Below are 16,877 nucleotides of genomic sequence, written 5' to 3' on the forward strand. Positions count from 1 at the left end.
GTGAGAGTCCTTAACAAAATATTAGCAAATCTAATTCAACAATATATAAAAATGATAATATGTACGACCAAGTGGGGTTTACCCAAAGAATGCAAGGTTGGTTTAACTTTTGAAAATCAAAGTAATTCACCAAGTCAATACAATAAAAGAGGAAAAAATAAATGGTTATCTCAATACATGCATAAAAAGCATTGGTGAAATTCAGTATTCTGCATGATCAAAACCTGTTAGCAAACAATAAACAGAAGGGAGCCTCCTCAACCTAATGAAAGGCAAAGGCATCTGTGAACATCCTACAGCTAACATCATACTGCATGATGAAAGACTCAAACTTTTCCCCCAACATCAAGAAAAAGGCAGAGATGTTGGTCTCATTTCAATTTAACACTGTACTAGAAGTCCCCGCCAGTACAAGTATGGTGATTATGAACAAACAAAGAACCAAACAAGTAATAAAAAGCATACTGATTGGAAACAAGCAAAATTGTCTTTATTTGCAAAAAAAACCCCATGATTACGGTCACAGAAAATCCTATGTAATTCCAAAAAGCTGTAAAACAAATGAATTTAGCAACATCATGAGATACAAAATGCATATACAAAAATCAATTGTATTTCCACAAACTAATAACAAATGGAAAACAAAATTTAAAATACCACTTACAATGATGTCAGAAAATGCAAAATACTTAGGCATAAATTTAACAAAATATGTGCGATATCTGTACACTGAAAATTATAAAAGGTTGCTGGGAGAAATTTTAAAAGATCGAAATAAATGGGGGACATTACCACATTCATGAGTTGAAAGCCTCAGTATTGTTAAAATGACAGTTCTCCCCAAATTGAGCTATAGATTCAATGCAATCCCAACCAAAGCCCTAACAGGCTATTTTGTAGAAACCAACAAGCTGATTCTAAGCTCTATAGAGATATGCAAAGGACCTAGAATAACAAAAAAATAATTCTGAAGGAGAAGAAAAATGTTGAGGATCTTGCACCGTCCAATTTCAAGACTTGCTGTATAGCTATTGTTATCGTGACAGATAGACACAGAACTACAGAACAGGAGGGAGAGCTCATAAACAGAACTACTCAAATACAGCCAACTGCTTGTCTACAAATGTGCCAGGGTAATTCAATGGGAAAATGCCAGTCTTTGCAGCAAATCGTGCTGAACAACTGGATATCCACGTGGAACAAAGTGAACCTGTACTCTAACCTCATCCCATACATAAAATTAACTCTCAATGGGCCATAAATATAAACATAAAATCTAAAACTATAATAAAACTTCTAGAGAAAAACAGAAATAAAAAATCGCACTGTCTTGGAATAGGCAAAAATTACTTAGGACAAGAAAAGTACAAACCTCATAAGGAAAAAAGGATAAATTGGACCTTATTGAAATTAAAAATGTTTGCTCTTCAGAATACACTGTTAAGGAAATGAAAAGGTAAGCCACAGACTGGGCAAAAATACCTGTAATACCTATATCTGACAAAGGCTTTATATCCAGAATATACAAAGAACTTTTACAACTTAAGAAGAAGATAAAAAATGAGCAAAAGATTTGAAGACACTTCACAAAATATGACACATGAGTAGCCAAAAGCACATGAAAAAAAGCTTAACATTATGAGTCATTAGGAAATACAAATTTGAACCACAATGTGATGTCACTATATATCCAATAGAATGGCTTGAAAAAGTACTGACAATACTGAATATTGACAAGGATTGGAGTAATTGGAGTTCACACACATTGTCGGTATGAATGTAAAATGGTCCAATCCGTTAGGAAAACAGTTTTGCAGTTTCTTAGCAAGTTAAATGTGCACTTACCCCTTGATCCAGCAATTCTGTTCCTCAGTATTTACCCAAGAGAAATGCTATTTGTCCACATAAAGACTTGTACGTGAAGGATCATAGCAACTTTATTCATAATAGCTAAACACTGGGAACAATCTGAATTCTCATCAACAGGCAAATCAACAAACAAATTGTGTTATGTAGATATAATGGAATATCACTCAGCAATAAATGAATGAATTACTGATATACACAACAACACGGGTGAATCTTAAAAATCATTACACTACATGAAAAAAAAGCCAGGCACAAAAGAGTACATAGTATATGATTCCATTTATGTGAAATTCTAAGAACGACAAAACTATATACAATGATGAAAAACAGACCCATCAGTGCTTAGGCTAGACGGGGGCTGGGGATATTTACTGCCAAGGGGCAGAAGGCATTTGGGGGGACGGTGATTGTGGCCGTGATTACTTGGCATATGCATTTGTCAAAACTTACCCAAACTGTACACCTAAAATACATGCTTTTATTATATGTAAGTTATATCTCAATTATATCTTTGATTTTTAAAAACAAAATACATCTATATATACTTATTTTAAGTGTCCAGAAAGATAAACTCAAAATTATAAAACAGTAGTATTTCATAGGTGATATTAAAATTTTTACCAACCGGGAATTATAAGCACCAATCAGAACAAACACTGGGCATGAACAATCGGCACAGCCAAGCCATGTGAATGAGAAGAGCGTTAGCCCAGGAAAACAACAGTTATCAATAGATGGTGGGATTATTGACGTCCTTTTTCTTCTTTTCGCTTATCCATATTTTCTAAGTTTCTATCCGTATTTTCAATCAGGTACTTTAAAATAAGGAAAAGAAACTTATTTTTAAATATAGAAAAGAAAAATGGTACCCTATTGATATCACATTACATAGTTATAAAATTCTAATGGGCCTCAAAACCCTAATGGAAATTTTAAATAATAGATATGAGAAATGGTGTACTAAAACAGCATTGAATTAGAAGTTAAAAATGGACAATGCCATAAAAATATTTCCTATCTACTACAAAGAAAATAGTGAGATATATTTTTTAACTATTTTACCATTTTAATATTTAAAAATGCCCTCCTTTTGCTCCTGTTCCAAGTAGATTTCCATATAATTGATTACATTTAAGAGAAAGCTAGTATCTTTCCTCAAATTGTCCAGTCTCTGAAATGCCATCCTGCTCAAAATTCATTTTCCAATGGGTATCTTGGCCTAGGTCAAACTTTAAAATCTGGCTGCGCAAATCAGGAAATCAAACTATAATTATCAACACTGAATAAAATTTAACAGCAAAATTACAGCCTACGACAAGGAGAGTTGTGGCCGTCTTCTCTTAGCATGATTACCTCCATCTCTATGGCTTATCACAGCAACCAATCTTTGCTCTGAGCAATTTCCCCAGAGGTAAGCACAATGAAAACCTGGCTATAAGAGCAGTCACTGAGAAGCTCTGATCAGCAAATAATGACCAGGGAATCTCCTTTATCACGTTTCTCTCTATCAATAGAGAAACCATACCGGCTCCCCATCAGTCCAGTTGAGAGTCAATGGCTGGTTTAGCAACATGACTCCTTTCTGAAACTCTGAAACCCCAGGGTAAAATGATGCTACTATACAATCTCCTAATGTTGCTTTACAATGCAGCTCAAATTTGTGATTTTAAAAGCATTTCAGCCCACGGTGAGTTCACAGTTATCTTTAATGATTTGCAAATCTCAGTGTTTTTAACAGCTCATTTTTGGACTGTGGCAATGGCGTTAACACCTGTACCTAAATAGTGATTGCTTATAATACCTTGGACCGTCAGGATGCGCCGTAAACGAGAGGCGAGGGCAGTACCTTCCACCCTTTCTAGCCTTAACTCACTCCTCCTGCATTTGAACAGAAGGACATTGAGCCTATAGAGCCGCCAGTCAGCTCCCAGAGCCCACGCCATCTTGGCTCCTGGGACCTCCGTCACCAGCAGAGCACCCTGCTCCGTTATGTGCAGAGAAATAAGAAAATGATAGCAGCTCGAGGCCACTAGGATCTTTCTCTCTGAAAGCTCTGACTTCCAAAGATGAAGGATCTGTCCCCAGATGGCAATTATAAGAAAAGTATATAGAAGTTTTCATGAGGCACACAATGTGGCATTTTTACAAGATATTCAACTATAAATTACATTACCAAATTCAGCTTCATCTGGATATTTTAGTGTCATTCACCTTCTAAATGGGGAATAGAATCACCATTATAGTTGATATAATAAAGTATTATGTAACAACTTTTATTATGTAATTTCAAAACATTAGGTACCTTATGCAATAATAATAATGGCAGATATGTATTAAGAATTACTATGTGCCTGACATTATTCTAGGTTTACATGCACTAACTCATTTAATCCTCAAAACAACTCACTGTTACAAAGAGCCAGGATTTGAACCCAGTATCTGTCTCCATACTGGGATAGATCAAGAGTCACAGGCCCTATTTCTCTAGAGAAGTGAACCTCTTACAAAGCCGCCCAAGGAATCAGAAGGAAGTTGGCCACAGCTATACTGCAAAGTGTCCCTGAACGGACTGGGAAATCTCCAGTGTTACATACGTATCATAACTGCCTTGCCTTACCTGCAGGAGTCTTTCATCTAAACAGGATATTGTTGGTTCTGAGGGAAGATATCATCAGTGATTTTCAAAAATGGAAATGGCCCCACTGTGATTCTTTAGGTTTAAAGTGCTCTTAGCAAATCCTCTAGGGTATATACCCAACCTCCACATCCCTGCATGGTACACCAAGAGCTGATGATGACAGCTCACCACACGGTTACCAGCTATGCTGGAGGTTGATTTCCATCTGTAGTTCTCCTGCGGGGACCACTGGGAGAAGCAGCAGAGGATGACACTGCCCGACCCATTTGCCCTGAGCCCTTAACCACTTTCACTCCCAACAGTCAGCACCTGCGGTCTCTGTCCAAGGGCCACCCCCCCACCTGCCAGACCCTGCTTTGCTCCCAGGTAGAGAAAACCAGAAGGATCCTTCCAGAGCAGTTCTTGGCCAATGACTAAGGGTATCAGTGATATAAATACCTCAGCTCCCTCACTCCTGACTGGGACGACTCTGAGACATGATTACATTGTCTCCAGAGCCCCCTGCAAGATCTGCCAGAGTCTCCTACCATGAAACTTGACTTGATATCGCACCCTAGCTTCATCTCCTTCCTTTCCCTATCCCACTTCTCCACTCTTACTGGATTTCCTGGAATCACTTCATAATAAATCACTTTCATGGCCATCATTGTCTTGGCTTGGCTGCTGGTGGTGAACCAAGAGGGCCAGCAGAATATGCAGCAAATCCCTCTAAAACCCCACATCTTTGTAGAATCTGAACAAGCATCTTGGGATCATTAAGTCTTCCGCTCCTCTCGTTGGAAACCTTGGTCCTATAACACAAATGGAATAATCCACTTACATTGTCCTTGCTCATCCCTGAGCTACTTACTCCCCAAAATTTTCAAAAATTACAGAGGTCAAATTATTGTGAGAGAGATGGGCACAGTGTCCTTGCATAATATTACTGAAGGAACACCCTTAATGAGGGAACGCTGAACTGGTGCTCACAAAATTGTAGCTTCAACAACAAAAAAAATACAGTGGCTCAAAATGCTGGCCTGCAGCCTGGAAGCCAAACAGATTCCTCTCCTATGAAACGCCGTTCTCCAAGTGTGAGGTCTAGAAAGGATAGCCCTTCTGAGGATACTAGCCCAAATTCCTCATTTTACAGTCTTAGTTCCTCTGAATCAAATCCTTATGTTAAACATTTCTTACAGTAGTTTTAAACTTTAATTACATACTCTACCAAAGCAAAGATCAAAATCTCTACAAAGGCTCTTTTTTATTTTTTATATGAAGTATTTATTAGCATGTCTCTTTGGAATAGATTTTCATACTCCAGGCCTGAAAAGAAATTCCACATAGAAATCATTCTCAAAACACTTTTTAAATATTTGAGTTTGTCTTCCTTTCTCTTCTCATGCAATGACTTCTTAATGAGGAATAATTAAAATAGATTCTTATTAATAAGAAGGCACTGTATTTCAAAAATATTTTTTATATATAAAACCCTCAAGTGCACCAATGTTTATAATAGAGAAATTAAGATTCAAAGCTTCATCCATACAGAGATTCTAGACGTGGTGCATTTCCAATCAATCAACATGGTAGTAACCAAAGATCTGCTTCATGCAATGGGTTGGCCTAACTGAATAGATATCATTACAATCTGTTAATATCCATGTAGACCAAGGAGAATGTCATCACTGTGATATGTACATGACTATGATAGTCCTGCATTTCTTTCCATCCTGGAATCTGAGTACTGATTTCCCTAAATATCTGTGATCCAAGGGATTTGAAAGAGAGTCCTCCACAATGTTCCAGAGAGAATTTCATGAGCTGTTCAACTGGACCCAGCCAGCTGCTTTAAGTTAGGACTTCACCTTGGGTGACTTGTTGAGGGGAAATCCACCCCCAGTAAAACGAGAGCCAGTTGGTTTGACCACCGGGAAGGTGTTATCCATGGATATTCTGTCCTTGTTTCTGTAAGAGAGGAGGTGAAAGTTAGCTTCCTTAACATCTTTTTCTCTCCTAAGCTTGGTGTTCTCTAAGTTCCCAGGGTGAGTGAGCTACTGAAAACTGCTTTGATTAAAGCTTCCAGTTTTAGACAAGGTGGCTGTTTAAATCTAATTAGGTGTTTGCTGATAACACAGAGAATTAGGAAAAGACACAATTAAATGTACCTTTTTAATGTTGATGTAAATATGGATTGAAGGCCTCATTATAACTCAAGCAACTATGGACCTAAGGCTTCTGACTTGTAATCATATTCATGTTTTAGAAAACATTTGTTTAGTTCCAAAGATCAGTCAGGAGAATCTTTCTCTCGGCTCAATTATAATGACTAATTCATCATTTATCAACTTTTGTATTCCAAAGTTCAGTGGAAACTTATAAATATTTATCATCCCCACACACGGTATCTTCATCAAACTTGGACATTTATAAAATACAAATTTTCCTGTAACTTTGGTCAAGCAGCAGTTATTAGAAATAGTTTAAGATAAAAGAAAAGCTAGGACAGATAAATAAGATAGTACATTCGCTAATAGATAAAGGGAGTTCTACCCTAAAATCTGCAATGTGTCTTCTACATGGGTCTTTTTTAAATACACACACATGCACACACACACACACACACACACACAGAGGCACACACACATTCGGGTTTCCTGCAGAGGTACCTTAAATTTACACAAATTACCTATTGTATAATTAGTGGTCCTATGGAAAACATCTTTGGAATCTTTTTTAAAAAATAAAAATTAAGCAAACTGCTAAGACTAAAACCAATTCTATTTCACAACTAGAACTGATTCACCTTAGGAGAGAGAATTCCACCTTTTGGAAAAGAATCTGACTGGTCCTGCAGACTCTAGACCAGCCTGGGGGTCTGGGGCAGGAGACTCGGGGTGGGTGGGGGTGCAGGTCAGGACTGAGGTACAATCAAAATGATGTTTGAGAAAAAGGAAAGAAGGCAAAAAGGTAACAATTATATGAGTTGCTCTTTTAAAAGAGCATGTGTGGGGAGAACATCCACCAAGATTATTCTAAATTATTCCATTTGGACAGACCCTGTAGAGGTTAATCAATCCAGCTGTCTCTTAGCAGAATTGATTTCATTATTATAAAAAACCATCCTCCAGAAATAGGACAAAAGCTTTAGCCTTGAGTGGATCCAGCAAAGAGGATTCCTTCAAGTACTTTGGCAACTTGTCCACTTCCTGACTGTTGTTAGATGCAGGTGGCCCCTCCCCCCGTCCTCTCTTGCCTTAAATACCCTAAATTTTCCTCTCTGAAGGAACTTAAGCTTAATGCTTCTGGCTTTGTCTAAGCTGACTGATGGGAATAATGTCTCCTTTATATGATCTTTTTAATGTATTTATAGACCATTACAATGACTCCCTTCAGCCTTCTTCCTTCCAGCTAAACAATCTCAGCACTTCTGTTCATGCCTCGGCACATTTTCCTTCAGACGTTAGTCTTTTTTTGCTCTTCTCCTCTGAACTTATCTTTCTACCTCCAGTTGATGGATCCCCAACTAAATGGAACCACCAGTGACAGCCTAACCACGTCAGAGCGGCTACAAGTAATGAGCATTTACGGGCAAGAAGGGAACAGATAAAAGTGAAGATTCTAGAGCTGTGCTACCCAGTAAAACTTCTCACGATGAGGGAAAGCTCTCTCCAGGCTGCCCCGTGTGATGGCCAGTAGCCAGGTGTGGCTCTTAAGCACTTGAAATGTGACTGGTGCAACTAAGGAACTGAATTTTTAATTTGATTTAATTGTAATTCATTTTAATTTAAATAGCCACAGGTTGCCTAAACTGGGGGCAGTACAATCCTAGTTGATGGTCCATTGCGAAGTGCAGAACACTGTGAGGGGAATCTATAAGATCAAAGGTGACTAGGCCAAACCCCAGGGCCCAGCTCTAGAAAGATAACCAACTGTTTAGCCAAGCTTGGTTGTAACTGTGTAACAGACTAGACCATTGATCTCCAAAATGGAGTGCGTGAGGTCTAGGAGATGAGTGAGGTGACTCATTGGAGAATGGAAAGAAGAAATTAGAGTCTATTTATACTTATATCTTCAAAAATTAAAAATCTCGCTTTATTAATAATTACAAAGTGACAATTGTATTTGCATGTAATTTTTAAATTAAAATAAATTGGGGATAATAAACTATTCTAAAATAAAACTTTTACCTTAAAAAATATATGCATATATAGTGGGGGGTGTGGTGCTACAAGTTCAAAAATGTTTTACTGCTAAGGGTGTGCAATCAAAAAGCTTGAAGGCCACTGCGCTAGACACTTGCCTCACGTGGCAACTAGCCATGTTGACATTTTACAAGCACAACCTTGGTGTCCTAGAAGAAAACAACAGTGTTTCCACGCTAACATTCATTTAATTCTCATCATTAATATCAGTGGTTCTCAAACTTCAGTGTGCCTGGAAATCACTGGCAAGGCGATTAAACTGCTAATTTCTGAGGCCCATCCAGAGCCTCTGAATCCAAATACCTGGAAATGGGGCCTGCGAACCTGCATGTTTAACAAATCTCACTAGTGATTCTGAAATCAGATAGTTGCTAGACATATAGATTAAGAGAGACTCATCTAAATTAGCTATAATTTTTAGCAGAATTTTATTCTTCCAAGGAATTGGCATCTAAATGTGGAATAAAGGAATATTCTGATTTACAAGAAGGGTAGGTTTTTACTGGTAAATGAATTTGCATCCAGTTACTTTAAATAGCTGTTGGCCACTAATGAATCATAGGCAGATGCATTCAAACCCTCTTTAACCACGTCCCTGAAATGCCCATGGGGATGAAATACCAAACGACGTTCAATGCATAATGTGAGCCACTACAGAATTAACTGGATGATTTGGGCAATGCACACAGCCAAAACAAGGTTCAAACCTACTGACTCATTTGGGCCCATTCTCTCACCGTACGATTAGGCAAAGTCTGATAACAAAGTGAAGAGAACATTTACTCTTTGACATATAGGTATGAAACTCAAAATGTTAACTTGACATCTGCATTATCATCTCCTAGAAGAACAAGAGCTCACAGCCATACCCCACAGCAGATACCAAAGTCAGTTACTAGACACAGAGATGGTTCAGAGATAGTGTATCTAAAACAAAGGTGAAAATTCTGCATGAACTGCTCATAATTACAGTGGTACAGCTCTATTATTAGAAAGAACAACTTTACCAAGCCTAGACCCCTTAGCAAAATTACCTGTGGTTTTAAATGTGAATATGCTTCAGCCTGCACAAAGCTGATTGTGAACCTCATTTGCAAACATAGTTATGGCATGATTATCTCCAAACCATGAGAACAGTGTGGGAAAAAAATCACCTGATATTTCTTCTGCTCCATGTTGGGTCCACCAGTGGACAAATATTAATGGATCCCTCTTAGGTCCTAAGGAGGGTCCTCAGTGTCACATGAGACACCCATTGCACTCTGATACGGACCCAGTGAGAGAGCTGTAGAATATCATTTGTTCACCCTGTGACTTGGTTTACCCTCATGAAATCTGTGACTCTATGACTATTCACCAAATATTTTCCTATCAGCAGGTAATAGGCACAATAAAATTAGAAGAACATTTGACTAATTCTTACTTCTGAATGTGTTCTCTACGTTTCTGAGCGAGGTATTTCTTCTTTAACTCTAGCAGTTCATTGGTAAGTTTCTCAATCTCATACTTATATTCTTGGCTCTGTGATTCATACATATTCAATTCTGAAGACAAAACCTAGTGTGGGAAAGAAAGCAGCGTCAACAGAAGATACAATGTGAGACAATATCCTTTTCCGAAAAATCTTTTAATCTGCTGCCGTTTACCTCAGTGGGACTGGAGGTACAAAACCATCCCCAAGTTTGAGGTCTACCCAGTCAATCTACACACTTCTACCAACTCAAGGCCTGTATCTGGGTAGAAAAGTGGACTGAGAGCTGAGGACTCATAATCCAGGGACAAACTTAAATGAAATCTCAACTCCTGGTTAAGGGAGAACTGCAGGCAACATTCAACAGGTTCACAAATGAGTGGTGTAATGTGTTTCAAGGAACATTGTGAGCAGAGACAGAAAAACTCCCAGACATACAGCGTAAAATTGCTTTTAAAGCTTTTTTTAAAAGCATTCAAGAAAGATACCACTAGAGAGCGTGATTCATCTGAAGATTACGGCAAAAATTATTCTAGAATCATCCTGCCACCACCACTACTAACTAGGCATTCAATTTATGTGTTTTCCAAGGTAGCTCTTGTACTGAATGTCTGTCACCTCTGGATTGTATTCTTTGGGACTATTCACACTTTCTCTCTGTATCCCGGCACTGGGACACTTACCTCTAAGAAGCAGGGAGCTCTGACACATGCACATGGGGGGGACTGGAATTGGCCACCCCAAAATATGTCTCTTTGGCATGAGGATTATTTGGGGCTGGTTACTTTTAATAAACTGCAGACAGGAAAGGAACTCTGAGAAGCAGGGTTTACTTACCCTTTGTTAAGAAACATTTACATTATAAAGAAAATCTCCATCTGCAAAGGTGTCTCCCTCTCTGTACCAGAAAGAAGGAGGATGACCTTATCTCTAGAAACTCTTATCAATACAGAAGGCAAGGACTTAAATCTGCCTAATAATCTTATTCCTGTTTACTGTGCTTGTCTGGTAACCTCCTGTAACTGACTCCCCCCACCCCCAACATCCTCCTTTGTCTTTAGCTGAAGATGATATTTAAGGTGGGGGCTTTGGCCATTTTGGTGAGTTGCTCAGGTTGCCTGAGCCTCTCCCATGTATACATGTTGTAAAGCTTTGTTTGATTTTCTCCTGTTATTCTGTCTCATGTGAATTTAATTTGTTCTCTGGCCAGTAGAACCCAGAGTGGGTAGAGGAAATGTCTTCCTCCCCTACACACAGGAGAGTCTAATGCATGTGAGGGTCTGTCCTAAGAAAGCAGATTATCTGCCCTTCCATTGTGGTGGTCAATACAGGCCACTGGTGTCAGGCTGGCCAAGCAGAGTGGGAATTGACTCATCTGAACAGAACATGGAAAGCACACCAAAGGCAGGGGCACTCCCCACAAAAACCGAGGGGAGAAAAGGAAGGTAAGGGGCATGCAGTAAACTCCATTTGTTTTCCTCTCCCTTGCTATTTTAAAATTTTTCATGGGGGGAGGTCTTTGTCTTTTGAGTGTTTATCTGCTTCTGAACTCTTTCCTCTTAATTGCTGTGAAAACGATTCTATGTTATCACGAGTTAAAGAATATGATTTTCATGTTGGAAGAAAACCTGTCTTGATAGTTAAACTCTTGGGGACAAAGACTCTGTTTCCAAACAATGAATATAGAATTTCCTAAGAGTCCAGATAATAAGGACAAACTGGTGGACAGGCTCTCGGCCTCACCCATCTCTGAACCTCTTTCACCTGGGGTCATGTTTCATTCAGAGCAAAAATCTGGATTTCCTGAGATAAAGGGTTAAAGTAACAAAAGGCTGCTGTGAGCCATTGAATGCAACCCAGCCCTGTGTGTGGCTCTCTGACCACAGTGCAAAGACAGATGCATGCCCTTCTAATCTACACTCACCCCTGAGAAAAAGAGAAAATAAGTTTTTACTTTGTTTGAAATATTCGATTGTTTAAAGGGATGAAAATAATCAAAAGATTATGCCTCACGCAAAACTCAAATTATGTCTCAGGATACTCATGTGACATGAACACTCAGAGTGATAAGTTGAAAACGAACATTCTAATTAGACTTCTATTTCATCTGCTTTTTTTAAGTAAAAGGATGCGATTTTACAACGTTCTATCCATAAGAGGATTAGTGCCATATTAGTAGCGTGGCCTCTTTTTTACCCCAGGCAGAAAGGCACCGATTATTACCCTCATTGCACAGGTAAATGCTGGAATTCAGCTGGCATGTGCTGCATTCTACGCGCGTGTGTGTATAAGACTAACCTGACCTGCCAAGAATACCTAAGTCCTCACTTAGGAGTTAAAGCTCAAAATACAGGGGGAACACACAGTTTTTGAGAAAACTTTAAAAAGGCACATGTACTAGTAAAATATTCCCTCTCCTTAACTGAGCTTGTTATGTTACTTAGAAGAGAATTTATGCTAATAGAATTCCTGCATGATTTTATTTCCCTTTCACGGCTGTTTATTTGACAGATGGTCATGGAGCCAGGCCCTGGGGGCTGAGGAGTAGCCTGTGCTTTGTGTACATTTATTTCAGGTGGAATGGAATAGCGAAAACCTGATCCAGCACAGTAGTCTGCTTCAGTGGGCAATGTTGTTAAAATATTTCCTCTGCTCTTCCCCACCATCCAAGTTCTCTAAATCACCTTGAGATCATCCATCATCCCCCCAAATTTCCACTCCATTGCCATCACCCTCTCCTCAACTCTTTCCTCATTTGCTCACCTCCTTCTTTCAGGAAATGGAGACTCGTGGGGTCTTTTCGTCTAGGAGCAGAGGGGTAGCTCTGAGACCTCCCCTGCTCCTCCCGGGACTGGAGTGCTAAAAAGCTGACCTCGGTGGATTATGGCATTTGGGAGCCTGCCTCATTGTGCCGAGGTAGTGGACTTGTCCAGGTGTGTTCCCCAGCATGTGGCCATCCTTTGGCCAGCAAAGAACGGAGGCCACCACTTACTTTAAGCTGCTTGGTCTTCTCCCGCAGCGTGTGGCGGTAGATCTGCAGCTGCTCCGCCGCCTCCGGCCCAGGCTGCCGGGCCAGGATGTGCTTTAGTTCCACATACAGCTTCTCCTTTTCCTGGTGGAGAGCAGAACCACAAGCGGAGATAAACAACCCCATCAAGACAAGGAAAGTGCCTTTCACAGCATGGTCAGGATGATTTGGGACCATTCTAAGTTACGCCATAGCTCCACACTGATTGCATTCACCTATAGACTCAATCAATCATACACCAAACTGACCCTGATCAAGGGCCTAGGATGTGCCCAGCACCTGGATACAAATAATAAGATAAATGAGGAAGAGAAAGTCCCTCTCTACCTAAACTTATAATCACATAACTGAGAGACAAGGGCAATGATGGAAGATCTTCACAAAGTGTTGAGGCCAGGAAAAGCAGGGAGGGACTAACTCCGGTTGGAAGAGTTAGGGGGAGATGTCACAAAAATGTCATTTGAAGTGTCCCTTGAAGAATGAACAGGAGTTTTCTCCAAGCAGAGAGAGAAAAGAAGAGCTTTTCAGGCTGAGGTTCAGTGATAGGACAGGGCAGTGGTAGGTCCAGTTCAGCAGGTGCATAGGGCAGGAGGAGGGAGAAACAGAGAGAAAGGCTGGCCTCACAGGTGGGGACCAGACTGTGTGTGTCACACAGGACGTGGTTTGGGACCACATCCTTTAGGAAATGGGGAGCCAAGGATGAGCCACGCCAGGATTTCTCTTTGGAGGAGTAACTCCAGCAGGAAAGCAGAGAATAGAGTGAGGAGACTGTTTGGGACATCAGTATTTGCAGAAGATGAAGAAAGCAGGAAATAGGGCAACTAGAATAGAAAGTAGGTAGGTGTGAAGATATTCTTGAGGTAGAATCAGTGGGATTTGGTGAATGATCAGATAAGTGAAGAAGGAAGGAGCAGGAGCCAAGATGACTCCAAAGTCTCTAACATGGATGAGTGGGGCTGGAGGGTGATGGTAACAGAGGTAGGGAGGCTAGGAGAAGGTGTGGGCTGAGGGGGAAAAGAATTGTTACTGCATTCTCTTCCGGTAATCACTGGGTTCTGGATACATTGAGCTTGAGGCCCTGTGGCTTATCTAGAAGAGGAGTTGAAAATATAGCCCCAGAGTTGAGAACTAAGGAGCAAGTTGGAGCCAGAGGTGGGTCAATGAGAGTGGATCCATCAACCAGGGATGGCTCACAGGGTGGGCCAGGACAACCAGATCTTTGGGAGAACCAGCATATAAAGAGTGGGTAAGTAAGAAAGCCCCAGAAAAGGAGAATGAGGGAGAGTAATTGAACGTCTCCAAAGGCAAGAAAGGCAGACGTTTCAAAGGGGAGGAATGATTTGAGCAGTCAGGACATCAAATGGGGTAAAGAGAAGAAAGAGGAGAGGGACTGAAAATGGCCTTTGGGTGGGCTGTTAGGTCAGCACCAGTGACCTCAGGAAGGCTGCAGTAATATTTTGGGAGCAAAAGTCACAGAGGTTGAAGAAAAAACAAGAAGAAGGAAGTAAAGAAAGTGAGTCTTTTAAGAAATACGACATGGGAAAAGGAGAGATCTGGAAATGGTTTGAGGGAAGATGTAAAAATCCAGGAAAATTAGGATATGCAAATTTGTAGAACTAAAAGAAAGGACCTCCCAGGAACCCAAAGCAAATCATAATTCTGTAACTTAAATTAACCAATAAACACTATGGAATTCCCATTTGGATCCTGAAGTTTAATTGCTTGTAATGTGTTTTCAGATCCTTGAACTGAAGGTATTACACACCAGCAAAGATTTATTTCTAAAGCATCTCAATTCTACATTCTCATTTCTCTAAACTGCAATAATTTGAACAAACATTGATAAAGACTAGTGTGTCTGCTCATTTGCCTCTGTACATATTTATTTCCTTAAGGTAATTGTGTTAAAGAAAAAAAATACAAGTAAAAGCCCTCTCATTAAATGAAACACCCAGTCAAATGGAAACTAATTTTTATCCAAAGCTAAGTATTCTTAGCATTGTCATCCAATAATCTATTTTTGCCAGAGAACATAAAAGTCATAAATAGAATAGGTAAAAGAAAATTCATTCACTAGTCACTGTTACCATTTGTTTTAGCTTTACCTTTTCCCTGACCAAATTATAGGAACTTTATTACAAATAACATGGCTCTACTTTCAAAAGAGTGTATGCAACTTAAAAATTGGTTGGGTGGAGAAAGCTTCTGAAGAAACACATATCAAAATAATTTTCACCATTTAAGAAATAATTCCAGAAATGACAAAGGAACCCAAAAGCCCACGCGAAAGAAGAAAACTTGAACAAACAGAATTACAAAGTGGTGATTTTCCTTTGCTGTACAACACTTCCTGTCACACCTTCCAATAAAATCTTCCCAGTAAATGGATATAGCAAGCAATGAGAAAGATATCAGGAGGTGAGTTTATTTTCTATAGCCACTTAACGCCTGCTCTGTTGGAAAAATAGCACTTCTGCCAAGGCTTCAAGATTCAATTTGGAGAGGGTAATAAATATGTGGAGAAGCCCATGAAATTGTTTTGTCGTTTCTTTCAGTTTACCTTTCTCTGCACCAGAATATGAGGAGACTTGAAAAGTAAAGAATCCCACAATGATGAGGGGGAAGCAATTTGTTTTGGGACATAATAATGTCTTAAACTGAGAAGACCATCTTAGTCCAAGAACCTTCCAGTGTTTCACAGGCGGACTTCTTTTCAGTTGCTCCTGGTAGGGATGGAGGAAAGAGACACGGAGAAGAAAGGCTGGAGGAAGTAAACATTGTTACCTCACCTCATAGGTGAGAATCCCAAGGTCAACAGGAATGAATAGTGTGTCCAAAGTGTGACAAGACAAAAATCTAGTCGTGGTATACTCGAGTCACTTTTCCCATGCAACACCTCCTCTGGGGCTTGAATTCATTTTACAGCCCAGAAAGAATCTGGATCAAATTGAGCTATATAATTCCTAAGGCTATGTGACAACATCAATAGAAGAATGGAACCAGAAGGTGAAATCAGGTTTATAGCCATGTTAGAGGGTGTTAGAGGCAAGAGCATGACTCGGCTCCCCCATCTCCTGGCCTACGCCATCCAGATGAGCCCCCTACGCATGTCCTCTAACAAGGCATGCAATCTTTATATACAGAGTGAACGATGTTGCCATTTATCCTGTCTTTTTCTATCACTTCCTGGTTTTTTCTCAAGGCTGTAAAATGAATTGAAATGGGTTTATTCCAAAGGATAAACTGAGCGACTGAACAGTGAGGGCCCACAAGTGTGGAGAGAAAAGTGAAGAAACTGAGTGAATTACCATTAAAACTGTTGGAGTAGTCAAAGTCAAAAAGCTCTGAGAGTTAAATAATCCAGGACAAGTGATGCATGTGTGTTCATGGTGGGTGGAAAGAATACCAAATGAAACTCCAGGGACTAAGAGAGTGGAAGTACGAATAGCAGGGGGAGAGAGGATGGGGGTAGTGGTTGAAATGCACTGCCAGGATTCAACATGCATGAATTTTGCTCTGTGCTCACAACGGAAAACCTAACTGAAACAACCAAAGTGAAGGCTGGTCAGCATTAACATTCTAGCTGTGTGTATCATACAGATTTGTATTTTGAGAGAACGTGCTAGTAATTTAGATAAATATGGAGTGTTTGATGGATTGACGGTCTTAAGTACGATTGTTTTTCAA

The 16,877-nt window shown here is 39.8% G+C and overlaps 1 protein-coding gene across 1 annotated transcript in view; it reads right to left on the minus strand.

The window, feature by feature from the left end:
- Window positions 1–476: 476 nt before the first annotated feature.
- CFAP58 (cilia and flagella associated protein 58) overlaps window positions 477–16,877 on the minus strand; it is a 101,149-nt gene continuing 84,748 nt past the window's right edge. Inside the window, exons 16-18 of the mRNA XM_014844757.3 lie at window positions 13,155–13,274; window positions 10,115–10,248; window positions 477–6,454 (exon numbers count right to left, since the gene is read on the minus strand). Of these exons, the coding sequence (XP_014700243.1) occupies window positions 6,343–6,454; window positions 10,115–10,248; window positions 13,155–13,274 (366 nt within the window). The 3' untranslated portion in view covers window positions 477–6,342. The remainder of the gene's footprint in view (window positions 6,455–10,114; window positions 10,249–13,154; window positions 13,275–16,877) is intronic.

This window comes from Equus asinus, chromosome 2, assembly GCF_041296235.1.
Source record: "Equus asinus isolate D_3611 breed Donkey chromosome 2, EquAss-T2T_v2, whole genome shotgun sequence".
NCBI classification, from domain to species: domain Eukaryota; kingdom Metazoa; phylum Chordata; class Mammalia; order Perissodactyla; family Equidae; genus Equus; species Equus asinus.